The 23,586-nt window shown below is 38.5% G+C and overlaps 1 protein-coding gene across 5 annotated transcripts in view; it reads left to right on the top strand.

Annotated features, from left to right (window-relative positions):
* Positions 1 to 23,586, top strand: part of PTPN2 (protein tyrosine phosphatase non-receptor type 2) — a 65,931-nt gene that overhangs the window by 18,870 nt on the left and 23,475 nt on the right. For all 5 annotated transcript variants that reach the window (XM_008159608.3, XM_054723767.1, XM_054723766.1 and 2 more), the window contains exons 3-4: positions 15,887 to 15,987; positions 20,354 to 20,452. In XM_008159608.3, the coding sequence (XP_008157830.1) occupies positions 15,887 to 15,987; positions 20,354 to 20,452 (200 nt within the window). The remainder of the gene's footprint in view (positions 1 to 15,886; positions 15,988 to 20,353; positions 20,453 to 23,586) is intronic.

Here is a 23,586-nt window from a genome sequence, read left to right as displayed (position 1 = left end):
GAGGGAGAAAAACATCCATGTGAGAGACACATGGACTGGTTGCCTCCTGCACCTGGCCTCACCAAGGGGCCAGATGGAGTATGCAATGAGATACATGCCCTTGACCAGGAAGAGAACCTGAGACCCTTTGGTTTGTGGGTTGATGCTCTAATCACTGAGAAACATTGGCCAGGACTCTTAGTAGCAGTTTTTTATAAGTTTTGATATAAGTAGTATGTTACGTGTATGTTCTCCTTTAAATATTTTTAAGTTTCTATGAATTATCTAGAAAATTTTATATATTCCAATATGGGAATTTTAAAATTTTCATTAATAATCTATACTTTAATTGCATACATTCAAAGAACATGGCCTGTAAGACATTAATTCTTAAATTAAGGTTTACTTTATAGCCTAGTCTATGGTCCATTTTTTATAAATATTACCTGTAAGTCTTAAAAGAATGTGGATTCTCTAATGCTAGACATGAGGATCTACTATTTTTATTATTAAACTAGAGGCCCGGTGCACGAAATTTGTGCACAGAGGTGTGTGTCCCTCAGCCCAGCCTGCACCCTCTCCAATCTGGGACCCTTCGAGGGATGGGTCCTACCCCCCGGTAGGATCAGGCCTATATGGGCAGTCAGACATCCCTCTCACAATCCAGGACTGCTGGCTCCCAACTGCTTGCCTGCCTGCCTGCCTTCCTGATTGCCCCTAACCACTTCTGCCTGCCAGCCTGATCACCCCCTAACCACTCCCCTGCCAGCCTGATTGATGCCTAACTGCTCCCCTGTCAGCCTGATTGCCCCTAAATGCCCTCCCCTGCAGGCCTGGTCCCCCCCAACTGCCTTTCCCTACAGGTCTGGTCACCCCCAACTACCCTCCCCTGCAGGCCTGGGTCCCCCCTAACTGCCCTACAGGCCTGGTCGCCCCCAAATTCTCTCTGCCGGCCTGGTCACCCCTAACTGCCCTCCCCTGCAGGCTTGATCGCCCCCAACTGCCCTCCTTTGCAGGCCTGGTCCCTCCCAACTGCTGACCTGATCGCCCACAACTGCCCTCTCTTATAGGCCTGGTCCCTCCCAACTGCCCTCCCCTGCTAGCCATCTTGTGGTGGCCATCTTATGTCCACATGGGGCAGCCATCTTGTGTGTTGGAGTAACAGTCAATTTGCATATTACTCTTTTATTAGATAGGATTAAGCTTAATTATATGGTCCAAATCTTCTATTTCTTTATTGATATTGTTTATCATTGTGAATTTATTGATTATTTCTTATAATTCTATTCATTTTTGCTTAATATATCTTGAAGCTATTTTATTAGATAAATAAATCTTAGCTCTGATACTGGAATTTGTAATCAGAATAGCTATGCCATTTGCTGAAATTTGTGTGTGTTTTTTAAGAGGGAGAGAACAGAGGAAGCCTGGAAGTTTTCTTTGTCACACCTAGCCACTTACTTAAAAATATGTTTATTGAGAATCTTGTTTTGTAGCAGTAAGGGACTGTGGATTATCTAACCTGCCATAGTTTCTGTATGTCAGTTTAAGGACTGGTGCCAAGTTAGAATCATGTAAACAACACTGTTTAAAAATACAGATTTCTGGGCCCTGGCCCGGTAGTTCAGTTGGTTAGAGTGTTGACTTGATACTGTAACGTTGCTGGTTTGATTCCTGGTCAGGGAACATATAAGATAAGGCTCAACCAATGAATGCATAAATAAGTGGGGCAACAAATCGGTGATTTTCTCTCTCTCTCTCTCTCTCTCTCTCTCTCTCTCTCTCTCTCTCTCTTAAATCAATATATTACTTTAAAAAATACAGATTTCCAGTTTGTGGGTGTGTGTGTCTCTGTCACACACACACACACACACACACACATGCCTTCTCCCCTGACACATTTTCCTTGCCTCTCACTTTCTCCTAAGCTCCAGGGGCCCTTCTTTTGCCTCTGTAATTTGTTTCCTGAGCCCATGCAGCTTACCTGGCTCACTTCTTCCAAGGTCCTTGTATGATAAACAACTTCAACTTTTCATAAAACTTGTGGAACTATTAGAGAAGGGAGTGGAAAATGGACTTGATTATACAAAGGTTAATCTGGATACCACGTGGAGAATGTATTGAAGTCGGAGTAGAGTGGAGATAAAGAGACTAGTTAAAGGTTATTGTAACAACCCAGGAAAGGAGTAGTATGGAACTAAACCAAGCTAGTATGAACAGAGTATAGAACAGATTTGAAATATATTGTGGAAATGGAATTATGATTACTTAGTCACTAACTTGATGTGGGAGCTGAATGAGAGAGGAAGGAGTCTGAGTTTCTAGCTGCAGCAAATGTATGAATAGTGGTACCATTTATGAATATGTGGAATAAAGCCAAAAGAGCAGTTTTTAGTATTTGGACTGATGGATTTGTGTGAGGGAGGAATGCCAACTGTCTAGTTGTACTGAGTCTGAAGGGGCTAAAGGACATCCAGACAGAGATGCGTGACTTACATAAGTGGCTTGATAGCTAAGAGAAGAGATTTGGGCTGCAGATGAGATTTGGGGTCACAAGCAGAGAGATGGTGACAATGCACAGAAAATTAGATCATTCATACAAGTGTTAGGGTGAGAAGGAAGGAGAGACAGAGACAGAACCCTGAAGAAGAAAGACAATGGCAAACTGAGGAAAAGAAGCTCTGAAAATGGGTGATCAGCCAGAGAAGCAATAGCAAAATTTAAAAATGTGTGGTGTTATGGAAGGAAGACGTCAACAATGTCAAAAGTCAGAGGGATAAATAAAGAAGCCAATGGAGAGTCCCTCATTGCATTTGTGAACTAGAAAGCTACCAGTACTTTAGAATAAAAGTTAAAGTGGGGAGTCAGGTAGAACCAAGGATGGAAAGACAAATAGTGTATTCTTTTAAGACTTTGTTTATTCGTATGTTGTGTGCATGCTCGTGCAAGTACATTTGTCCATGTAGGTGATAAAGTAAGTGGGGATATGAGGGTTGTGATAGAAAACAATTGGAACACATTTATATAATAAGGGAAAAGAGCTGTTAGTGAGAAAGAGGTTGGAGGCATGAAGAGTGATAACAGCGAGTAAGGTCCATGAGGAATCAGGATACAGACCTAGAACAGGAGGAGAAAAGACTTTTCTCCTGGGACTTCAGGAAAGAAAACATGAGTACAAATAGAAATAAGTTTCCAGGTGGCAGAACCTGAAGTTGAAGAGTTCTTTCCTGATTTAAAATTTTGTTGTGCAAAATCGAAGGCAGGGTTATAGTCTGAGAGCAGTGGGAGGGAGAGGTGGGTCTGGGTGATGGTTCGCTCAAGGAAGAGCCCGAGTAGAATGACAGTGGAAATTAGCCAGGACAGCAAAGCAACACCAGGCCCAGCTAATACAGGAATCTACCCAAGGCACACACAGTAGCCCAAAGGTAAGAGAAGCTAAATGACTGAATATTTCAAGGTTGAGGTTTTACAGGGTGGGTACAATTTAAGATCCACATAAATTATTATTTTTTAATATGTAAGAACAATAAGAAAATTATTAAATAATAAGTAGGGTAGGGAAGGAATGTACTACAATGAAAAAGTCAAAGAACTAAACATCTTAATGAAGTTAAAGAGCTGGAAAGACAGAAAGTAGCCCTCAAGGTAGTAGCATTTACGATTTCACAGATGAAGATGACTGAAGATTGAGAGCCAAAGAGGTCAAGAACTATAAAGCAAGCACCTATGGTTCTTTCCCAGAGACATGAGTACACCCAGAATGAAGAAGGTACTGGGAGAGGAGAAGGGCAAAGAGAAAAAGTGAATGGCATCCTTGGCACTCAAGCCTTCAGCAAATGTGTGTGAAGAGGCTTCGAGACAGGGACTATGAAGTCAGGAGCGGATCGATATAAGAGCAGCTCTTGGATAGATGTGTCTGGACAGCAAGAGCCTTGGAGGAAATCATTTTAATTTGTAAGTTGAAAAGTAATGGCTTAGACTAGGAAATCCTGTGGTTATGTGGGAAGCAAGAACGAGCAGACTCCACCTGAGAGATAGAAAGATAGTTTTCTAAGGGGAGAGTTAGGCTTCAACTAGGATGAAGAAGTGGGGAGAGGATTCACTGCCTGGCATGCTCACGGCAGAGTGTAGCTCCAGGGGACACTGGAAGAAAGGCAGCAGGGAAGGCCAAGTGGCAGGAGGAGGCACCCAACAGCATTTCCTCGGAGGAAGAAATGCCTCTTCCTAGGAAAAAAAAGTAAAATAAAATTTAAAAAGGAATTAAAGCCGGGCCACGGTGGTTCAGTGATTAAGTTTATTTTAGGAATATAAGGGTGGCCGAACATTAGAAAATCTTATAAATGTAATTCAGCACAGTAACAAGGTAAAAGAAAAAGCCATTTGAATATCACATTTGTTGCAGAAGAATGATTTAAAGTCAGTTCTTGCTCATGATTAAAAACAAAACATGTAGCAAACTGGAAATAGAAGGGACCTTCTCTAACCTAATATATGTAAGAGACAGGAGGTCACTGTTTGATTCCTGGTCAGTGGATAGAGCGTCAGCCTGCTGACTGAAGGGTCTCAGGTTTGATTCTGGTCAAGGGCACACACCTGGGTTGCAGGCTCAATCAACAACCCTGGTTAGGACATGGGCGGTAGGCAACCAATCAATAATGTCTCTCTCACACTAGTCTCAGCCTGCCTCTCTCTCTCTCTCTCTCTCACTTCCCCTCCCTTCCACTCTCTAAAAATCAATGGAAAAAAATCCTCAGGTGACAAGTGAATGAATGTTATATGCAGATTTTCAACTGGGGGGCGGGGGGTCAGTGCCCCTAACTTCAGCATTCTTCAAGGGTTACCTGCATTTATAACTACAATTATCAAGACAAGGTGTTGGTAGAAGGATAGAAGCATAGATTGGTTAAACAATAGAGAACCCAAAAATAAGAATCATAATTTGGTGAACTGGTTTTTGACAGGTGCCAAGCAATTTAATTGAAGGATAATCTTTTCAACAGTTGATACTGGAGCATTTGGACATCTAGAGGGGGAAAGTTAATCTCACACCATAAGAATTAACTTAAAAGTGCCTGGCCAGTGTCGCTCAGTGGTTGAGCATCAACTTACGTATCAGGATGTCACTATTTCGATTTCCCGGTCATGGCACTTACCCAGGTTACAGTCTCGATCCCTGATGGAGGCCGTGCAGGCAGCAGCCGATCTATGTTGATGTTTCTCTCTCATCGATGTTCCTATCTCTCTCCCTCTTCTTTCCTCTCTCTCTAAAAATAAATAAAAACATTTTATTTAAAGTGGGTCAGAAACTTCAATGTAAACTGTAAAGTACAGGGGTGGGCAAAAGTAGGTTTGCAGTTGTACAAATAATTAAGCAGTCATATAAGAAACTCTGTGTTTCACATACTCACAACTATAAACCTACTTTTGCTTACCTCTGGATAAAACTTTTATATATTTTTATTGATTTCAGAGAGAAAGGGATAGAAAGATAGAAATATCAATGATGAGAGAGAAACATTGATCTGCTGCTTTCTGCATACCCCACACTGGGGACTGAGCCCACAACCCGGGCATATGCCCTGACTGGGAATCGAACTGTGACTCCTGGTTCATAGGTCTATGCTCAACCATGGAGCCAGGCCAGGAGCCCTGTATAAAACGTTTTGAAGAAAAGAGAACATTCAGGACCTAACGCCAGGTGGAGTTCTTAACATGATATCAAAAACACAGTCCAGAAAAGAAAAAGATCAATAAATTGCACTAAGCCCAAATTAAAACTTTTGGTCTGTGAAAAAAGACCCTTTAAGAGGACAAAAAGACAATGATAGACTGGGAGAAAATATTTATAAACTACCAGGAACTCATATCTAGACTATATACAGAGCTCTCAAAATTGGACAATTGAAAAACAGTCAATTAGGAAATGGGTGAAGGGGTTGCACAGAGGATCTTTGTGGTGATAAAACGTGGACTTGATTGTGGTGGTTACAAGAGTCTACATACTAGTATGTGATAAAATTGCATACAACTGCACACACACAAATGAGTGCCTGTAAAATAGAATATTGGAATAAGGTCTGTGGGTTATACCAGAGGCTTTCTAGATTTCTGAATTTGATGGGCAAGGGCACTGGGCAAGGTAGTGGGAATATATGGTGAACTTAACAGTGTCTCTGGCTACAAAGTGATTAACCCTAACAATGAAGGCTGCAAATGGGTGGAGCCTGCCGCCCTCTCATGTCCTAAGTGGATCAAAATTTTGCCATAACAGTAAGCATCTTTTTAACAGAGGCCCATAGTGCAGCCACAGCTCACTACTTGGAAAGCTCTGCTGCAGAGTACTTACACTGGAGACTAGAGGGTGGAGGACCAGAAGTGTGCAGGGAAGGCACTTTTAAAGTCAGGGGAAACCTGGCACATCTTCCAGGACCATCAGATACACTCAGAATTGGGGAGGTGGGGAAAAAAAAGAACTGGGGAGGTGAGAGGTTGGTTGTCTATATATTAAAATACATACAGATACATAATGAAGTAAAAATTTTAAATTCCTGTAAAATTTTAAGATATTTTAGGACTTTTCAAGGAGTTTTACACTTGATACCAAATCGGGTGGTTTTTCCTGAGCAGGATGCAAGAGTGGTTTCTTTCTCAGGTTCTTGTCCGGGTGGATTTGAAGAATGAAGCCACAAACAAAGGGTGGTAGATAGATGAAAAGGGTGGAAATTTATTGGAAACAAGTACAGACTCCCATGTGGGGAGGGAGTCCCAAAGGGGGTAACCCACTAAGCTTTTTTCTAAGGTTTCTAAAGGCTGCAGTTCTTGCCCTGACCGGTTTGGCTCAGTGGCTAGAGCGTTGGCCTGCGGACTCAAGGGTCCCAGGTTCGATTCCGGTCAAGGGCATGTACCTTGGTTGCGGGCACATACCCAGTAGGGAGTGTGCAGGAGGCAGCTGATCCGATGTTTCTCTCTCATCGATGTTTCTAACTCTCTATCCCTCTCTCTTTCTCTCTGTAAAAATTAATAAAATAAAGGCTGCAGTTCTTTGTTTCTTGATGTTGCCTTCCAATTGGTAGAATATCAACTTCAAAGCTCAAAACCCACTCAGTGCTTCCCTCCTTTCCCCCCTTCAGTGGTAGAATTCTCTATCTCCTCTGAAAATCTGTTTTCCTCTTTCTCCCATTTGTCAGCATTTCTCTATCCTCTGTGAGAGTTTGTTTCCTCTTTCTCCCCATGCCCTTTAGCTTTTCCCTGTGTTCTGTGAATGGATGTCTTCCTCTCCCCTTATCCTGTGGCACCTCTTTTTTTTTCTTTTTTTCTCTGTGAATATATGCCTTTTGGCAGCTCCAAGCTCTCACCTATGGGCTCCAAGCCTTCCTCCCCATGGACCGTATTTATTTCTAAAACTCCCTAAACCTGCCTATTTTACCCCTAAAACTCCTTTCAATACTTTTAGGGTATTAATGAGGGTCAGTCAGTAAAAATAATAGAGGACTGGTCCTTTCTGGTCATTTTATCTTACAGACAAGAAAACAGACCACAGGAGCCCCAGTGACTTGGCTGTTATCACAGGCTGTAGTGTCTAAGGAGCTTGGATACTAATAATGTTTCTCAAGTAGTAGCTTATTTTTTTCTATATAAACCATAGCTGGTCTGTAGTCACATATGCTGGTAGAGCCAGAGTAGACATCAGAATACACATCTTACGGCCCTTTAGCCTTCCCTCACCCATTTTCTTTCATCTGTACCACAGAATTTCAGATATCTATACTAAAAAGTCTTAAAGCTTTCTGATCTCTCTCTCTTTTTGCTGAATTAGTTTACTCTCAAAATCAGTTAATAGTTTCATTTCCTGCTTATGTTTCAGAATGATTTAATAGTGATTTGTCATTCTGACAAAATTCTACTACAGCTTAACATTTGTTATGAAAAATTTCTGGAATTCATTATATAAACAGTGTTTGAACACTTACTAACCTAAATTGTTATGATACTGTACTAGGTACTATGAGAAAATGGAAGTAGAAACCCTTTTTCTCTGATAGTCAAATTTAGGAGGTAAGACTAATGAAATGAGACTAACGCATCAGTACAGGATTTCTCAACTCTCTGAACTTAAAATTGCAGGCTGCTGCTCTTCCCTTTGTTCACTGAGCTCCAATCACATTCTTTGTATCCCTCAGACACATCAGACATGTACCTACCTTACGGCATTCACTCTTCTATGTTTGTAACACTCTTAACCAAAATATCCATGATTGACTTCCAAGTCTTTGCTTAAATGTCACTGTCTCAGTGAGACCCACCCTGACCACCCTTTTTACAATTGCAAGCTGCTCACTTCCCCAGCACAACTTGACTATTTATTTTTCTCATAGCATTTACTACTTAAATTTACATAATTGTTTTGCTTATTACTATCTTCCCTTTTTGGGAAGGTGAACCCCAAAAGGGTATGAATGGGTCCCAAGTGACTAGAACAGTGCCTGGAACATAGAAGATATTTAATAAATATTTGATCTACATTGTATGGTGTCTATGGACTTTTGGATGTAAGGAAAGTAACATTCTTTCAACTCCCTCTACCCTCAATTTTTTAGGCTCTCTATCTATTAAAAGGAAAGATTCTGAGTTTCTAGGAGAATGGTGAAATGCTTACTGATTATATTAACCTGAAATTTATACAAGAGAAAAGGTACCCATATTCCACACTACATTAATGATACTTCCCAGGTGTTCTTTCTATTGCAGAGACTCTTGGGGATAGATTAAAGAGGCCCTTTTCAGTTTGGTGATGTATGGAAGCAGAATTTAATCAATTGACATTGTTCTATGAAGTTTAGGAACTTGAAATCATGATGGATTGAAAGAGGTTGAAGTCATCAAAGACAGTTAACCTATTTGGAAAAGATTGAATCTATGGGATGATTCCCAAACAAAATATGCTTTACTAGCAAGTCCATGATGGTGTTTACCTGGGAAATGCTTCATTAGCAACGCTTTTCACTCTCACTGCCACTGCTTGGTTCAGTACTCCACCTCTTGATTACACTGTTATTGCATCAGTGTTTTAAGTTGTCTTCCTCCTGTTTCAGTCACTCAATAGAATTTTCAATCAACAAATGTATTTTAGGAGCCAGGCAACAGTGACATAAAGATAAAACATCATTTGTTCAGAACTTTCTACAAGAAAATAATTATATTGTGTCAGTCCTTTAAAGAGCTTCATTGAGGTTGCTTGTGCCTGTGGCACAACACACAAAGCCCTCCCTTCAGAGCCTGGCCTCAACATGTTTTGGGACCTCCCTCATCGACCCAGATCTTTAGCCTTTCTGAATTCACCAGTCCTTCATGATCTGCCATTTTATCTTACTCTTCTTTATGTGTGCTCCTTCTGCTGGAATTCATCCTTTCCTTCACCTATGTAGTAAAAAGCCTATTCCTTGCTCACTCAGGCAGGCATCAGTTGGTCAGCTTTCTTCCCATAACACAATGCAATAAAGTACTGGGAGTTATTACTTAATATAGTTTTTTCTTGTAAAAAGTTCTAAACAAATTATGTTTTATCTTTATGTCCCTGTTGCCTGGCTCATAAAATATATTTGTTGACTGAAAATTCTATGATTGTTGAAAGTATTAAATGCAAAGAACAGATCATCCTTAATTTGCCTGACCTAACTTACTGCTCAGGGATCCCTTCCTTTCTTCCCAGCCCTGAAACCACCTCCTCCTCAGCCTAGAAGGGACCACCATCTGGGGCCATAGACATGTATGTAGGTTAAGGATGGAGTGAGGGGTGTCTCCTGTCACTCTACTCCCCAGCTTTAGTTTTATAAATGTAGTAGTAGGATTCCTTGTGGCTTGGTCTCCAAAGCCTTTTTACTTATCTTATGCATTGGCTTTAATTGGGTTCATAACAAATACCTGCCCCATGCAGGTAGGCCCAAGTAGGACTCTTGAGGCTGTGTTTGCCATTGTAATGGCGAAGTTTCAGAACCAAAGACGACCATGCTTTGCTTATTTTCAGATTCCCCCTTGGGGCCAGTGGGCTCTGGGCAGCTAGACAAGGAAGAGAGAGGGGCTTAGCTCACACTCTTCCTAGCTTTTCTAAACCAAAGTTCTGCCATATGACCAGCCCAGCCTTGCTGCTGGTCTTTTTCTTTCCTATGGGTTTTTGTGCTAGTTGGGGGAAGCAGGATTTTGTATGTGGGAGCCACTTTTTGGTATAAGAGGTAAGTTTCTGTTTTTCAGGAAGCCCTATTTGGTGTCTTTTTCCCTCATTATCTTTTCTCAATCTATGTAAGGGGCTCTGGCCACCATCATCTCCTGTGATGCCAGAGGACTGCCACCCCAGCTCTTTGGCCAGGGCTGTAATGCCTCCTAGAAGAAAGGGACACTGGCGTTCTCTAGCATGGCCTGAGGTATGGGTGTGCAAGCTTGGTGTGGAGGCATGTAGGGAGAACTCATTGTCCCTTGGAGCTTGGTAAGGAGGGTTGGCTTAGGGCTTGGAAAGTGCCACTTCTGGCAGGTTTGAAATTTTTCAAATAAATTCTTGTTATTTGGTCGTTTAAAAAAAAAAAGATCAAACCATCACAGTGGGGGTTCCATCAAAGAGGCTGTGTAGAGAAAATAGGTCATGGGCTGGATCTTCAAGGAAGTGAGGTTTGTGTGACATAGATGAAGGTGGAAATCATACCTGAGGTGAAGAACAGGATGAAAGGCAATGCCAAGGAAAAGCTCAGGGTACTTGTATAGGATGGCAAAAGAACCAACTTGGATGTATCCAAGAGAGGCCATGTAGTGTGGGAAATATGCAGTCTCCAGTCGAATAAACTTATCTTTCTCCTTTCACTTTATGGTAATTATTCTTGATCTCTGCCTTGGTGTAACCTGTTGAGGGTAGTTATGATGAATGTGAATCCTCCATTCTATGTGACATGATAGGCTTTCCAAAAGGAGATTTCTTACAGTAATTATAAACTAGGTGAAACTGGATGGTTTTTTTTTTTTTTTTAAACTTACTATGACAGTATTGAAAGAGGAAGCAAATCTGTATTGTCAGCTCAGGCCACAACTAGAGTTTAGTCATTTCTTTTTTCTTTTCTTTTGAGTTTAGTCATTTCTTGATAGGTGAAACCATTTCTCAGAAAACATAACTGTTCAAGGGTGGGAGGTGAAGGAATCTTCATCAGACATTTGTTTAATTTGTATCCAACTTAGGTAGCACAGTTTTATTGGGCATTGCATTTCTTCATGACTCAGTGACAAGAATTAAGAGCAGATGGTGTCCCCATAGAAAAAAGTATATGTATATGTTCTTGATAGTTCTGCTATTGGTGTTATTGGATGTTAAGAAATAAGATTCCCTGTGAAGTGTGGTTTGTTGCTTTTGTGGTGTATCATGCAATAAATATAGACTGAACTCTTCATTTTTCTCATTTTGCTGGATTCTTTAAAAGATAGGAAAGAGGAAGATAACCATATATTTAAATAATGATAAAATACTGTGAGCCTTATAGTATAAACACATACAAAATACTGGTATGTGTTTATAGCCCAGAAGTTATAGGACTATTATTTTGATAACCTCATTTTACAGGTTCCTGGGCAGAATAAACAATGGGAGAGAAGAAAGCATGTAACTTTGTGGGGGGTTTTCCTAATTCAGAAGTCAAAAGTTTGTTTTGGAATGAACAGTTCACAGATTTGGGGCTGGTAGTAAAAGGGCATGGAAAGCAGACTTTGATTCCGAGGTTGTAGAGACGACCATGTCCACTCTCACAGATATTGGAGAAGAGGCATTGTTCCTTTTTGTTGTCTTTGCTAGAGAATATAAATCAAAAAGCCACAATTTCCCATATAAAGGCTTTGGTAGTTTTACTTTCTAAAATGTGTATACTTACTATCTTTGTAGATAGTTTTAAAGTGATATGTTTAACAGCAGAAGCTCTCTTATGCTTTTTCTCGACAGATTCTCTTCTGAATTAAAATAATTATATACACTTTTAAGTGTTTATTCATCTTCTTACTAGAGCAGAAGAATTAAAATAAATAATACCAATATAGTTATATTTCAAAGTTTTGTTTTTAATCAGCCCTGAGGAGAAAATATGGATTCAGCCAACATTTATAGACTGTTCTAAATAGCCATACAGTTTTCCAAAGGATTAACTTCTGTTTTCAGTCTAACAGAATTAAAAAATAAATTCTCCCCCCCCCCCCCCCCCCCCCCAATTCAGTGTTCCTTTGCTTCTACTGACTATATGAATAAATGTTAGAGGAAGCAGGGTCACTGCCTGGGGCCAGGCTCTGCATGACCCCACCCCCACCCCCACCCCCACCCCCAAGCGGGTCAGGTAGCCCTTGTTCCCCATTGGTCTGACACCCTAGGCTCTAGGAACAGGTCTTTTGTTTGTTTGTTTAATTTAAATTTTTGTTTTGTTTTTGTTAATCCTCACCCTAGGATATTTTCCCCATTGATTTTTCAGAGAGAGTAGAATTAGGGGGGGCGGGGAGGGAGAGAGGGAGGAAAAAAACACCACCACATCTATGTGAGAGAGACACATCGAGATTGTTTGTCTCCCACACTTGCCCTGACTGGGTAGGGAACGAACCTGCACCTAGGTACGTGCCCTTGACCAGTAATCAAACCCAGCACGGACACTAACCATTGAGCACACAGGTCAGGTTTAATTTAAATTTTTTATTGTTGACACTATTGCAGATGTCCTTCATACCCTTGTTCACCTCCCCCCAGGGCCCACCTCCCCTGCCCTTGGCTGTCGCCACATTATTGTCTATGTCCTTGGGCTATGCATATACATTCTTTAGTTAATCCCCTCACCTTCCTTTATCCAGTCCCCCCCCCCCCCCCCCATTCCTTCATCTGTTCCCTTCTGACATTTGTCTAGATCTGTGTTTTAACAGTGTGTAATTCTGGTGTTTTTAATGAATTGGAGTGACACCTGGTGTCAATTATAAAGCTAGAGGGAAAATAACAGTAGATTCTAGTTCAGAATCCTGAAGGCAGGGTATGAAAGCACTTAAAGATAGACTGCTGAAGGTCTTTCTTTGAGCTTGTCCCCTCCAAAGCTGTGGGAGTGTCTGGGATGGTGGCATGCAGCATAACCAAATTCCCCGAACCCTAGAGAGAACCTTCCCGATTTTGTGGAGTCTTGCTTCTGTTGGCCAAATTGTTTTTGTTGTTGTGCAATAGATATGATTAACCTTTGGGGTTTGTGTTCTTTCTGTGATTACAACATGAGGCCATGCATTCCTTTGTTGTTATATTTTAGTGTATCTTGAATTTTAAAGATTTAAAAGCATGTATTATTCTCATGACACGTGTTATCTAGGAGATATATGGACTTTATATTATTAATTAGGTAGCTGACTTTTTTGCTATCTCACATAAGTTAAAGGGCGATTAAACTGTTAAAAAAAAAAGTGACTTTAAAAAAAGTGCTTGCTGACATCATCTTTCCGAGAACACTAGTATAAGTGATTTACTATAACAAGATCTAAGTTTTTCCTGTTGGCAAATGACATGTAATATTTACAGAGATCTTGGGTTCAGTCCAGCAGAAACATCTCAGATAAATTGATGTATGAAACTAAAACCATGCAGTATTTTCTTTCACATGAACATAATGTAAACAGTTTTTCTAGTTTAAAAGTAGGAAAGAGAATAGATATTTAGTATTGATTTCTTTGAGGGAAGCAGCTTATAATATATGCTATCCTCCATAGTTAAAGGTCAAATATATGTTCAATTTGTAATTCAGTTATCTGCTTCTGACAGTTGTATATTTAGATTTCTAAATTAATGTTAATTCTGTTCTTATGCATGTGCTTACTCTCCTTGTGTCATGTTTTTCTTTTTCCATTCAAATGATAGCAGGTAAGGTTTTGTACTCAACATATTTAAATTGGCATAAATTCTCAATCTATGAGATTTTTTTAAATTTTAAAAACTTTCTAGAAATATACCTGAACTACTGTAATACTACCTAAATAATGATGCACTTTTAGTTATTTTTGAAAGAATTGTAATATTACAATTGTATTTCACTTTTTTTTAGCATTTAATTAAATACAGTTTAGTGCTAAAAGTATCTTAAATATACAGTAGTCCCCCCTTCTGCACAGTTTTACTTGGAGATTTTAGTTACCTGCGGTCCAAATATTAGTCTGAAAATATTAAATGGACAATTCCAGAAATAAATGATTCTTAAGTTTTAAAATTGTGTGCCCTCCTGAGTAGCTTGATGAAATTCGATCTGTTCCATTCCACCTGGACAGAGCTCATTCCCTTGTTCAGTGACTCCACACTGAAGATAATCTCCACCCTTTAAGTCACTTGGTAGCCCTCACAGTTATCAGAGAGACACCACATTCACATAACTTTATTACAGTATGTAGTTATAATTTTACTTTATTAGTAGTTATTGTTAATGTCTTACTGTGCCTTATTTATCAGTTAAACTTTATCATAGGTATGTATAGAAAAAATATACATAAGGTTCAGTACTAACTACAGTTTCAGGCATTCACTGGGGGGACTTGCAGTGTATTCCCAACAGATAAGTGGGATTACAGTAGCTGAATGCAGGCCTATTGAGGGATGAAGAAAATGGTATAGGTACTATAGAAATCTAGTCTCATTACTTTGAGGCCAGTTTTTATTTTTTATTTTTGTAGGTAGGAACCAGGAATCTAAATGATCTTTTTACTTTGGGGAAGTTTGGTGTGGATCTGGGACCCCTTGCTTCTCACTGGGCCCTTCACAGATTAGATATCACACCTGATTAAAAAATGTCACCGTGGGTGTTGTGTCAGACCAGCTTGTACCTCACCTCCACCCCCCTACCAGTCTTGATGTATTTTCTCTACTTCTCTAGTTGTAGGATTTCCATTCAGTCAGATTTCAGGCAATTCTGAATGATATTTGTTCTGTATTTTAGTTGTAATTTTGATGTGATTGTGGAAGGTGGCAAGTACCGGTATTTACTCATGCTGCCATCTTGGTTCTCCTTAACATTAAGTCTTTAATAATCTGTTTTTACTTTATCCTTATATGGTGTAAGAAGGTGGTCTATTTTAATTTTTTTGTCATATCTTTTCAATTTTCCTAACACCATTTATTGAATAGACTGTCTTTTATCACATTGTATGTGCTTGCCTCCTTTGTCAAATATTAATTGACCATATAGGCATGGGTTTATTCCTGCATTCTCTATTCTGTTTCATTGATCTATATGTCTTTTTATGCTAGTACCATGCTGTTTTGATTACTATAGCTTTGGTATTACAGTTTGATATCAGGTAGCATACCTCCAACTTCGTTTTCCTTCTTTAAGGAAGAAGGAAAATAGATGTGGCTATTAGAGGTCTTTTGTGGCTCCATATAAATTTTAGGGTTATTTGTTCTAGTTCTGTGAAATATACCACTGGTATTTTTATAGGAATTGCATTGAATCTAAAGATTGCTTTGGGTAGTATGGACATTTTAATAGTGTTAGTTCTTCCAATTCATGAACACAGTATATGCTTTCATTTATTTGTATCTTCTCCAGTTTCTTTCTTTAGTATCTTAAAATTTTTTGAATACAGTTCTTTACCTTCTTGGTTGAATTTATTCTTAGGTTGTTGTTTTTTGATGCATTTGTAAATGGGATTGTTTGCTTAGTTGCCTTTTCTGATAGTTCATTATTGGTGTACAAAAATGCAACCAATTTCTGAGTATTTCTTTTGTATCTTGCTCCTTTACTGAATTCACATATCAGTTATAGTAGTTTTTTTGGTGGAATTTTTAGGGTTCTCTTCTTTCATTTTATAAATATCTAGAAATTAAAATTAAAAATGGTAATGATGAGTTTGAAATAACAGTTTTGTTTATTCTCTTTTTCAGATGATCACAGTCGCGTTAAACTGCAAAATGCTGAAAATGATTATATTAATGCCAGCTTAGTAGACATAGAAGAGGCGCAAAGGAGTTACATCTTAACCCAGGCAAGTGGTGTGAGGTGGAGCAAGTAACTGACAGTGCAGTTTTTGTGATTGTCTACTTTAAAACAGATAAAAGTATGTTTTGACTTCTTTTGGAAATGAAATGCTATTTCAGTTCCTTCTTTTGCTATGTTATAGAAATTATGATGTTTTACAACTTTATATACTTAAGATAAAAGTAAAGTTAATTTTAATGTTATATATTCTGTGAAGGAAACATTTTTAATGAAATGGCTCAAGCCAGTTCTTTGCAGGCAAGTTTTATTCCTTGCTTTATACTTGATACAAAGCCTTTGTTAATCTTTTATTAGCTTTTTCCATTTCTCTTCATATAATCTGTATGATATCCAGAGTCCCTTTGAAAGCTCTTCACTCCTCCCCTCTTTGGCATATATGTTTTGAGAGTATGCACACACCTGAGATGGTGTCCTGCCTTTGGGCCTTTGTTCAGGGCAGAGGACTGACTAGGAGACCAGAGAGCCTGGCGGTTCCTTTTGGCATTTTTGCCTCATTGCTTCTTGGCCCATTGGCCACTCCTGTATTCCAGTACTACTTTTCTCCAATTCTGAGATAATATAAATTATTTTGGTTTATCTATATCAGGTAACCTTTATTTATCAAATAATAGACTTAATTAATAGTGATGTCATTTCCTCTAGTGATTTTTAAATATCCCAAAGATAAATTGTATATTTATAATATTAAGATTTTTAAAAACTCAATTTGAGGGGGGTGGAGGCATGCGTGGGGAGGGGTGTGGGATGGGAATGGGGGGATGAGGACATATGTGATACCTTAATCAATAAAGAAATTTTAAAAAATTAAAAAAAAAACCCTCAATTTGAATCAGAATAATGTAAAAAGATGTTAAAATGAATGTAGCTGTAAGCTATTAGATTATTTCTAATTCATAGGAACTGAAATTAATTATTTTGCTTGAAGTAAAACAGTTCCTGTTAATCAAAAAGAAAGGGAGAAACAATCTGTGAAAAAACTGGTAAGGACCATCAATTCACAGTTCAAGGAAAAAGAGATAAGTTGGTAATGTACATATGAAAAGATCTTCAAATTTTCTAGTAAATAGGGAATACAAATTTAAACCATCAATCAGCTACCACTTTTCACATGGCAGAACAGCAGAGACTTAAAGTTTATAATACTCAGTTGTTAAACATGTACATAAACACATATGCCTGGATGTTTCTTGCAACTTAATTTTGATAGCATAGGACCAGAAATAATAGGATTGAAATAATCTATAAGGGTCTGGCCAAATAAATTATACATATACTATTAGTCAGTTTCTGGGAATTATGAAGGGAGACTTTTATTTGCCATTTTTCTGCCTTTCTGTAATTGAAGTTTTTCTTATGAGCGTTAGACATTTTTCAATAAACTTAGAGTTTAAAATTTTACTTTCTATTTGGAAAAACTGTAATGTTAAAAAATAGAAAACAATAATTATCCTAAATTTAAAATTTTTTTTTAATTTTCATATATTACAGTTAACATACATTAGTTTCAGGTATACAATGTAGAGATTGGATGTTTATATAACTTACAAAGTGATCACCCTGTTAAGTCTAGTGTCCATCTTTCACCATACATAATTATTACAAAATTACTGATTATGCTATATTTTATATCCTGTGATTATTTTTATAAATGGAATTTTGTATTTCTTAATCTCTTCTTCTTTCCCACCTATCCCCCAAACCTCCTGGCCATCTGACAACGATCAAAATGTTCTCTGTATCTATGGAGCTTGTTTCTGTTTTGTTTGTTTGTTTTGTTTTTTAGATTTCACATATAAGTGAAATCATCTGGCATTTGTCTTTCTGTGTCTTATTTAACTTAGCATAATACCCCTTAGGTCCATCCATGTTGTTGCATATGGCAAGATTTCATTCTTATTTTTTATAGCTGAGTAATATTACAGTGTATATAGTATCACATCTTCTTTATTCATTCGTGTATGGACACTTAGATTGTGTCCTTATCTTGGCTATTGTAAATCATGCTGCAGTGAACACAGGAATGCATATATGTTTATGACTTGGTGTTAAATAACCTTCAGATAAATAACCAGAAGTGGAATTGCTGGGTCTTTCTTTGTCTCTTGCTAATTGTTTTAAAGTCTATTTTGTCTGATACTAGGTATTGGTACCCCAGCTGCTTTTTTTTTTTTTTCCCATGCACTGTCTTTTTCCATCCCTTTACTTTCAGTCTGTGTGTCTTTTAATCTGAAATGATTTTAATCTTTTTTATTTATTTGTTTATTTTAATCCTCAAGTGAGCATATTTCTTGCATTGATATTTTTAGAGAGAGTGGAAGGGAGGTGGGGAGAGAGAGAAATATTAATGTGAAAGAGACATCAATTGGTTGCCTCCCACATGTACTGGTACCAGGGCCAGGGATCAACCCATAACCTAGCCATGTGCCATGACTGGGAATCGAATCTATTCTAACCAACTGAGCCACACCAACCAGGGATGATTGGGTGTTTGTTTTTGTTTTGTTTTGTTTTTGCTTCCTTATATTCCAGGTCACTTCTTCTCTTCTCCTTTGTAAGTTCTATGAAGACTGAGACTGATCTTGCTCTTGTACCTAGTACATTGGAAAGAGAACATACTCAGAAAATATTTCAAAGGATAGAGGAAACTAGAGATGCTAAATGTTTATTATAACCTCAGTTTTTCTGATTGTATTGTTGCTTTTTTATCATCTTTTCCTCTGAGTTTTATGAATTTAATATATACGTATCAGCCCCTTGGTATAAATCTTCATTTTACAGAAGAAAGTTGGTAGTATTGCTGGTAAGAGGGAGAGCTGAGAGATAAACCTTTGTCCCCTTTTAAAACTACTAACAGAATGTGGCGTGTGTGTGTGTGTGTGTGTGTGTGTGTGTGTGTGTGTGTGTGTGTAGGTGTACACACTAGGAGTGACTTCAGTGGTGGGTTGATACATCCATTTTTTTTAGTTTAAAGAAAAGGTATTAGTTTTTCTGGGGATTTACCCATTGCTCTTTTTACCATTTCAATGTTTGTTTTTTGTTTTGTTTTGTTTTGTTTTAAGAATTGAATCAAGCAGTAGATAATATATGTTGAGTGAGAACAGTATCCTCAAACATTAGGGTGCAGTTTCTTGGGATTCTCATTAGAATTCTAGTATTTTAATAACTTAGAAGCTTAGAGTTTATGAATTCAAATAATAGTTAAGAGCATCTGCTACATACCAGGGAATATAACAGCCCTACAGATGCTTTCAGTCTGGTACTAGTTGAATAACCTTGTTTTCCTTGTGGAGCTGAAGCTCCATGCTGACCTGTCCTCACTCAGCCCCTCACTCACCACTCTAACACCTGTCCTCTGAGGTGAATGTATGCTGAGTTACGTTAGGTACATTGAAACCTTTTTTTTTTTTTTTTTACCTTCACTTATTTAAAATTAGTCATAATTTGGGCATGATCTTTCATCTCTTATTTGTCCTTTTTTCTGCCCTATGCTACACAATGTGAAGATAATTGGAAGTACGTAATATGATTTGCTTTTCCTCATAGCATTATTGTAGTATGTTGCCCCTTTAAATTCTACTGTTGAGTTCACACAAGCTATAGTTTTGTAGATGAACAATTATAGTGGTTTAGGTACTTTGAAATTTCTACTTTTTCTGGAATTCGTTTTGTAATGAACTTGGGTTGGTTGGTCAGTAATGGCACAAACTCCCTCTTCTAAAAAATGTTTTTATTGATTTCAGAGAGGAAGGGAGAGGGAGAGAGAGACAGAAACATCAGTGATGAGAAATCATTGATTGGCTGCCTCCTGCACACCCCCACTGGGGATTGAGCCCACAACCTGGGCATGTGCCCTTGACCGGAATCAAACCTGGGACCCTTCAGTCCGCAGGCCGATACTCTATCCATTGAGTCATACCGGCTAAGGCTCCTTTGATATTTTTTGGGGGAGAGTGGAAGGGAGGAAGGAAAAGAGAGGGAGAGAGATATAGATAGATAGATAGATAGATATAGATAGATAGATAGATAATGATGTGAGAGAGACACATCGATTGGTTGCCTCCCACATATGCCCAGACTGACCAGGGCTGGGGATTGAGCCTATAACCCAGGTATGTGCTGTTGACTAGGAACTGAACCTGTTACCCTTCAGTGCTCAGGATGACACTCTGACCATTGAACAACACAGGCCAGACCCAGACCCAGATATATTTTTAAATTCAAGTGGATTTAAAGTTGTAATTTACCAATTATGATCCAATACATTGTTCTCAACCAGAAGCATACTATAAGGAGTTTTCCTTGAGCCTCCATCATCTTTCTCTTAATCTACTTTTTCTTCCCTGTTCTTACAGGGTCCACTTCCTAATACAGCTTGTCATTTCTGGCTCATGGTTTGGCAGCAAAAGACGAAAGCAGTTGTGATGCTAAACCGAGTTGTAGAGAAAGAGTCGGTGAGTAATACTTAATATTTACAGCTTAGTGTCCTGCTTGTGATGGTTAACTTATAAATGTTTTCATATTTCTTTTGTGATATTCATTTATAACTTTGGGTCTTTAATTGCTAAAGTCTAGTAGTCAGGGTGTTTCTTATCCAAAGAACTAATGTGTGCTTTTCCTTTCTTACCTTAAATATTTAAGTAACAATTGCAGACTATTACCCTCGAAGATAAAAATATAATGGAACAAATACTAACTAGTAGTACACATAAAACTTTTGAACACCTAGGCTTTATTAGAATCTTTACAACTTATTATCATAAAAAATCTTAAAAGTTTTAATAAAAGATTAAAGTGATGATATTTTTAAAATCTTTATAGATTATTATTGTCTGTTCAGTCATGAGATAGTAAGTGGGAAATTTTTGAAATGTGAATTACAATCTGAACACAATGCTAATTACTGGTATAATGTAGGTTAAGTCTTTTAACTGCAGCTTTAGGTTGATTTTCTGTCAACCCAGCACATTGGAAAGTATTATCATTAAGGTCTCTCAGCCTTAAGATCTTGGACTATTCTACTTCAGATTCCTGATTCTTATTGTTATCTAAATTTATAGTTGCTGGTTTCCTGTGGTGGTGAAAATTTTTCTAATTTATCTCTAATCTGAAGTGGCATTGACATACCAGAATGTCTAATGTTACAGTGATTTTTCATGGTTTCAAATATGATTTAAAAATGAAGTGATGATGGCATTGTCAGTTTGAGCAGCATTGCAAACTAGATGATTTATTAGTTTCAGCCTTCACTTTGGTGTATTCTTACTGTATTAATAAGATAAGATTGCCACCAAAAATTGGAGATCATATTTATGGTGGTTGGATCTAGACACTTAAGAGGATTCAGGTTTAATTATTTCTGGGATGATTACTTCATAGGTGGTGGTGTGTTATTTATCAAGAGGCCTATAATGTCTGATTATCTTTTTTTTTTTTTAATATATTTTATTGATTTTTTACAGAGAGGAAGGGAGAGGGATAGAGAGTTAGAAACATCGATGAGAGAGAAACATCGATTAGCTGCCTCCTGCACACCCCCTACTGGGGATGTGCCTGCAACCAAGGTACATGCCCTTGACTGGAATCGAACCTGGGACCCTTCAGTCTGCAGGCCGACGCTCTATCCACTGAGCCAAACCGGCCAGGGCTCTGATTATCTTTTTATGATGTTAGCAGCCATTGCCATTCAGTCCTTAGTTCCTTCATTTAGGAGGTTATAAAATAATGATATTACAATTTTATCATTCCTTTTTAAGTTTATGTTGAAATACTTATATTAAAATTTTTTTTCATTATAGTTACTTGACCACTTTTATATAGAAAAAGCAGTTTTTAAAACAGAGTTGATTCCCTAGTGTCCTCAACAGATGACCAATTAGGGTGTTTTTTTTTTTAGTCTGAGGGAGGGACATATCATTATTATGAACTCATGGATTAAAAAATTTTTGAATAATTTCATTTTACTTGAAGAGATTCCTGCTACCTCTTCAAGTTGGGCCCTGCATCCTTTTAAAACAAACCTAAGAGTCCTTCTTGCTATCTGGAATAACTATATATTGAAGGTTAATCTTAAAACTCTTCTTCATAGAATCAGGCATTTACTTTTTTAAATTTACTATGTTTTTATTGATTTTTATTTTTTTCAAAATACATTTTTATTGATTTCAGAGAGGAAGGGAAAGGGAGAGATAGAAACATCCATGATGACAGAGACTCATGGATCGGCTGCCTCCTGCAAGTCCCCCACTGGAGATCGAGCCCGCAACCCGGGCATGTGCCCTTGACCGGAATTGAACCTGGGACCTTTCAGTTCGCAGGCGGATGCTCTATCCACTGAGCCAAACCAGCTAGGGCTGTTTTTATTGATTTTTAGAGCGAGAGGGATAGAGAGAGAGAGAAACATCATCCATTGACTGCCTCCTGCACACCCGCTACTGGGGATTGAGCCCGCAACCCTGGCATGTGCCCTGATCGGGAATCAAACCACTGACATTTTGGTTTCTGTGTCGACGCTCAATCACTGAGCCATACCGGCCAGGCTTAGGCATGTCTTTAAGGAGCCTTGATACTGGGTTGGTCATTGTTTTTAAAGCTTTTCAGTGAACAGAGCTAGAGGAAAAAAATATATTTGTATGTTAAGATAATAATACCTCAGGAGTTCATATTGATATTTCCAAATTAAATTTAGGACTATAGGGGTTGGCTTAATTCGTTCTACTTTATATTTGTTACCTTCAATTCTGGTTCTCAAAATGTAGGGATGTAGAATATCTTATAACGACTCATTTACTTTGTCCCAGATTTCACAGAAAGATTAGTCTTAAAAACAGTATCAACTCTATCACCAAAATAAATACTGAAAAATGTTTAAAAGTTTTTGTTTTTTTCCATTCTTTCTGTTTTTTATTTTATGTGTTAACCTACATTGTCAGAGTATATAGCATACTAGAGTTCCTCTTACATCCCTTTAGAAATCTTAGATCTACATGTAAATGTGTATTTAATATTCATCACCAGTTTTTGTTGATGACTTTCCAGTTCTGTCTATAGTCATTTTCTGGTGGATCCTAAGGAAGGACTCACTGGCATCTTCTATACTAATAATAGAGGAATATGCAAATTGTCCAGGATGCTGTCACGTAATTACCAATCAGGATGAGGGTGAGGGTGTGACGGAGAGCTCTCAGCGCGCCTGTACCAGGGGTCCGAAGGAAACGGAGAGGAAGGGAGAGCAGATAGGCAGTTAGGGTGATCAGGTCAGGAGGGGAGATCAGATGGGCAATTAGGGGAGTCAGGCCAGGAGGGGAGCGCAGATAGGCAGTTAGGGCGATCAGGCCAGGATGGGAGAGCAGATAGGCAATTAGTGGGATCAGGCCAGCAGGGGAGAGCAGTTAGGACAATCAGGCTGGCAGGGGAGCAGTTAGGGGCATCAGACAGGCAGGCAGGTGAGCAGTTAGGAGCCAGAGGTTCCGAATTGGAGAGGGTGCAGGCCGGGCTGAGGGACCACCGTCCCCTGTCCCCCGTGTGCACGAATTTTGTGCACCGGGCCTCTAGTTATAGTATAGTCCCTGATTTCTTACATGTTGAT

This window comes from Eptesicus fuscus, chromosome 12, assembly GCF_027574615.1.
Source record: "Eptesicus fuscus isolate TK198812 chromosome 12, DD_ASM_mEF_20220401, whole genome shotgun sequence".
NCBI lineage: Eukaryota > Metazoa > Chordata > Mammalia > Chiroptera > Vespertilionidae > Eptesicus > Eptesicus fuscus.
The sequence above is the reverse complement of the archived record's forward strand: the minus strand, read 5'-3'. Positions and strand labels throughout refer to the sequence as shown.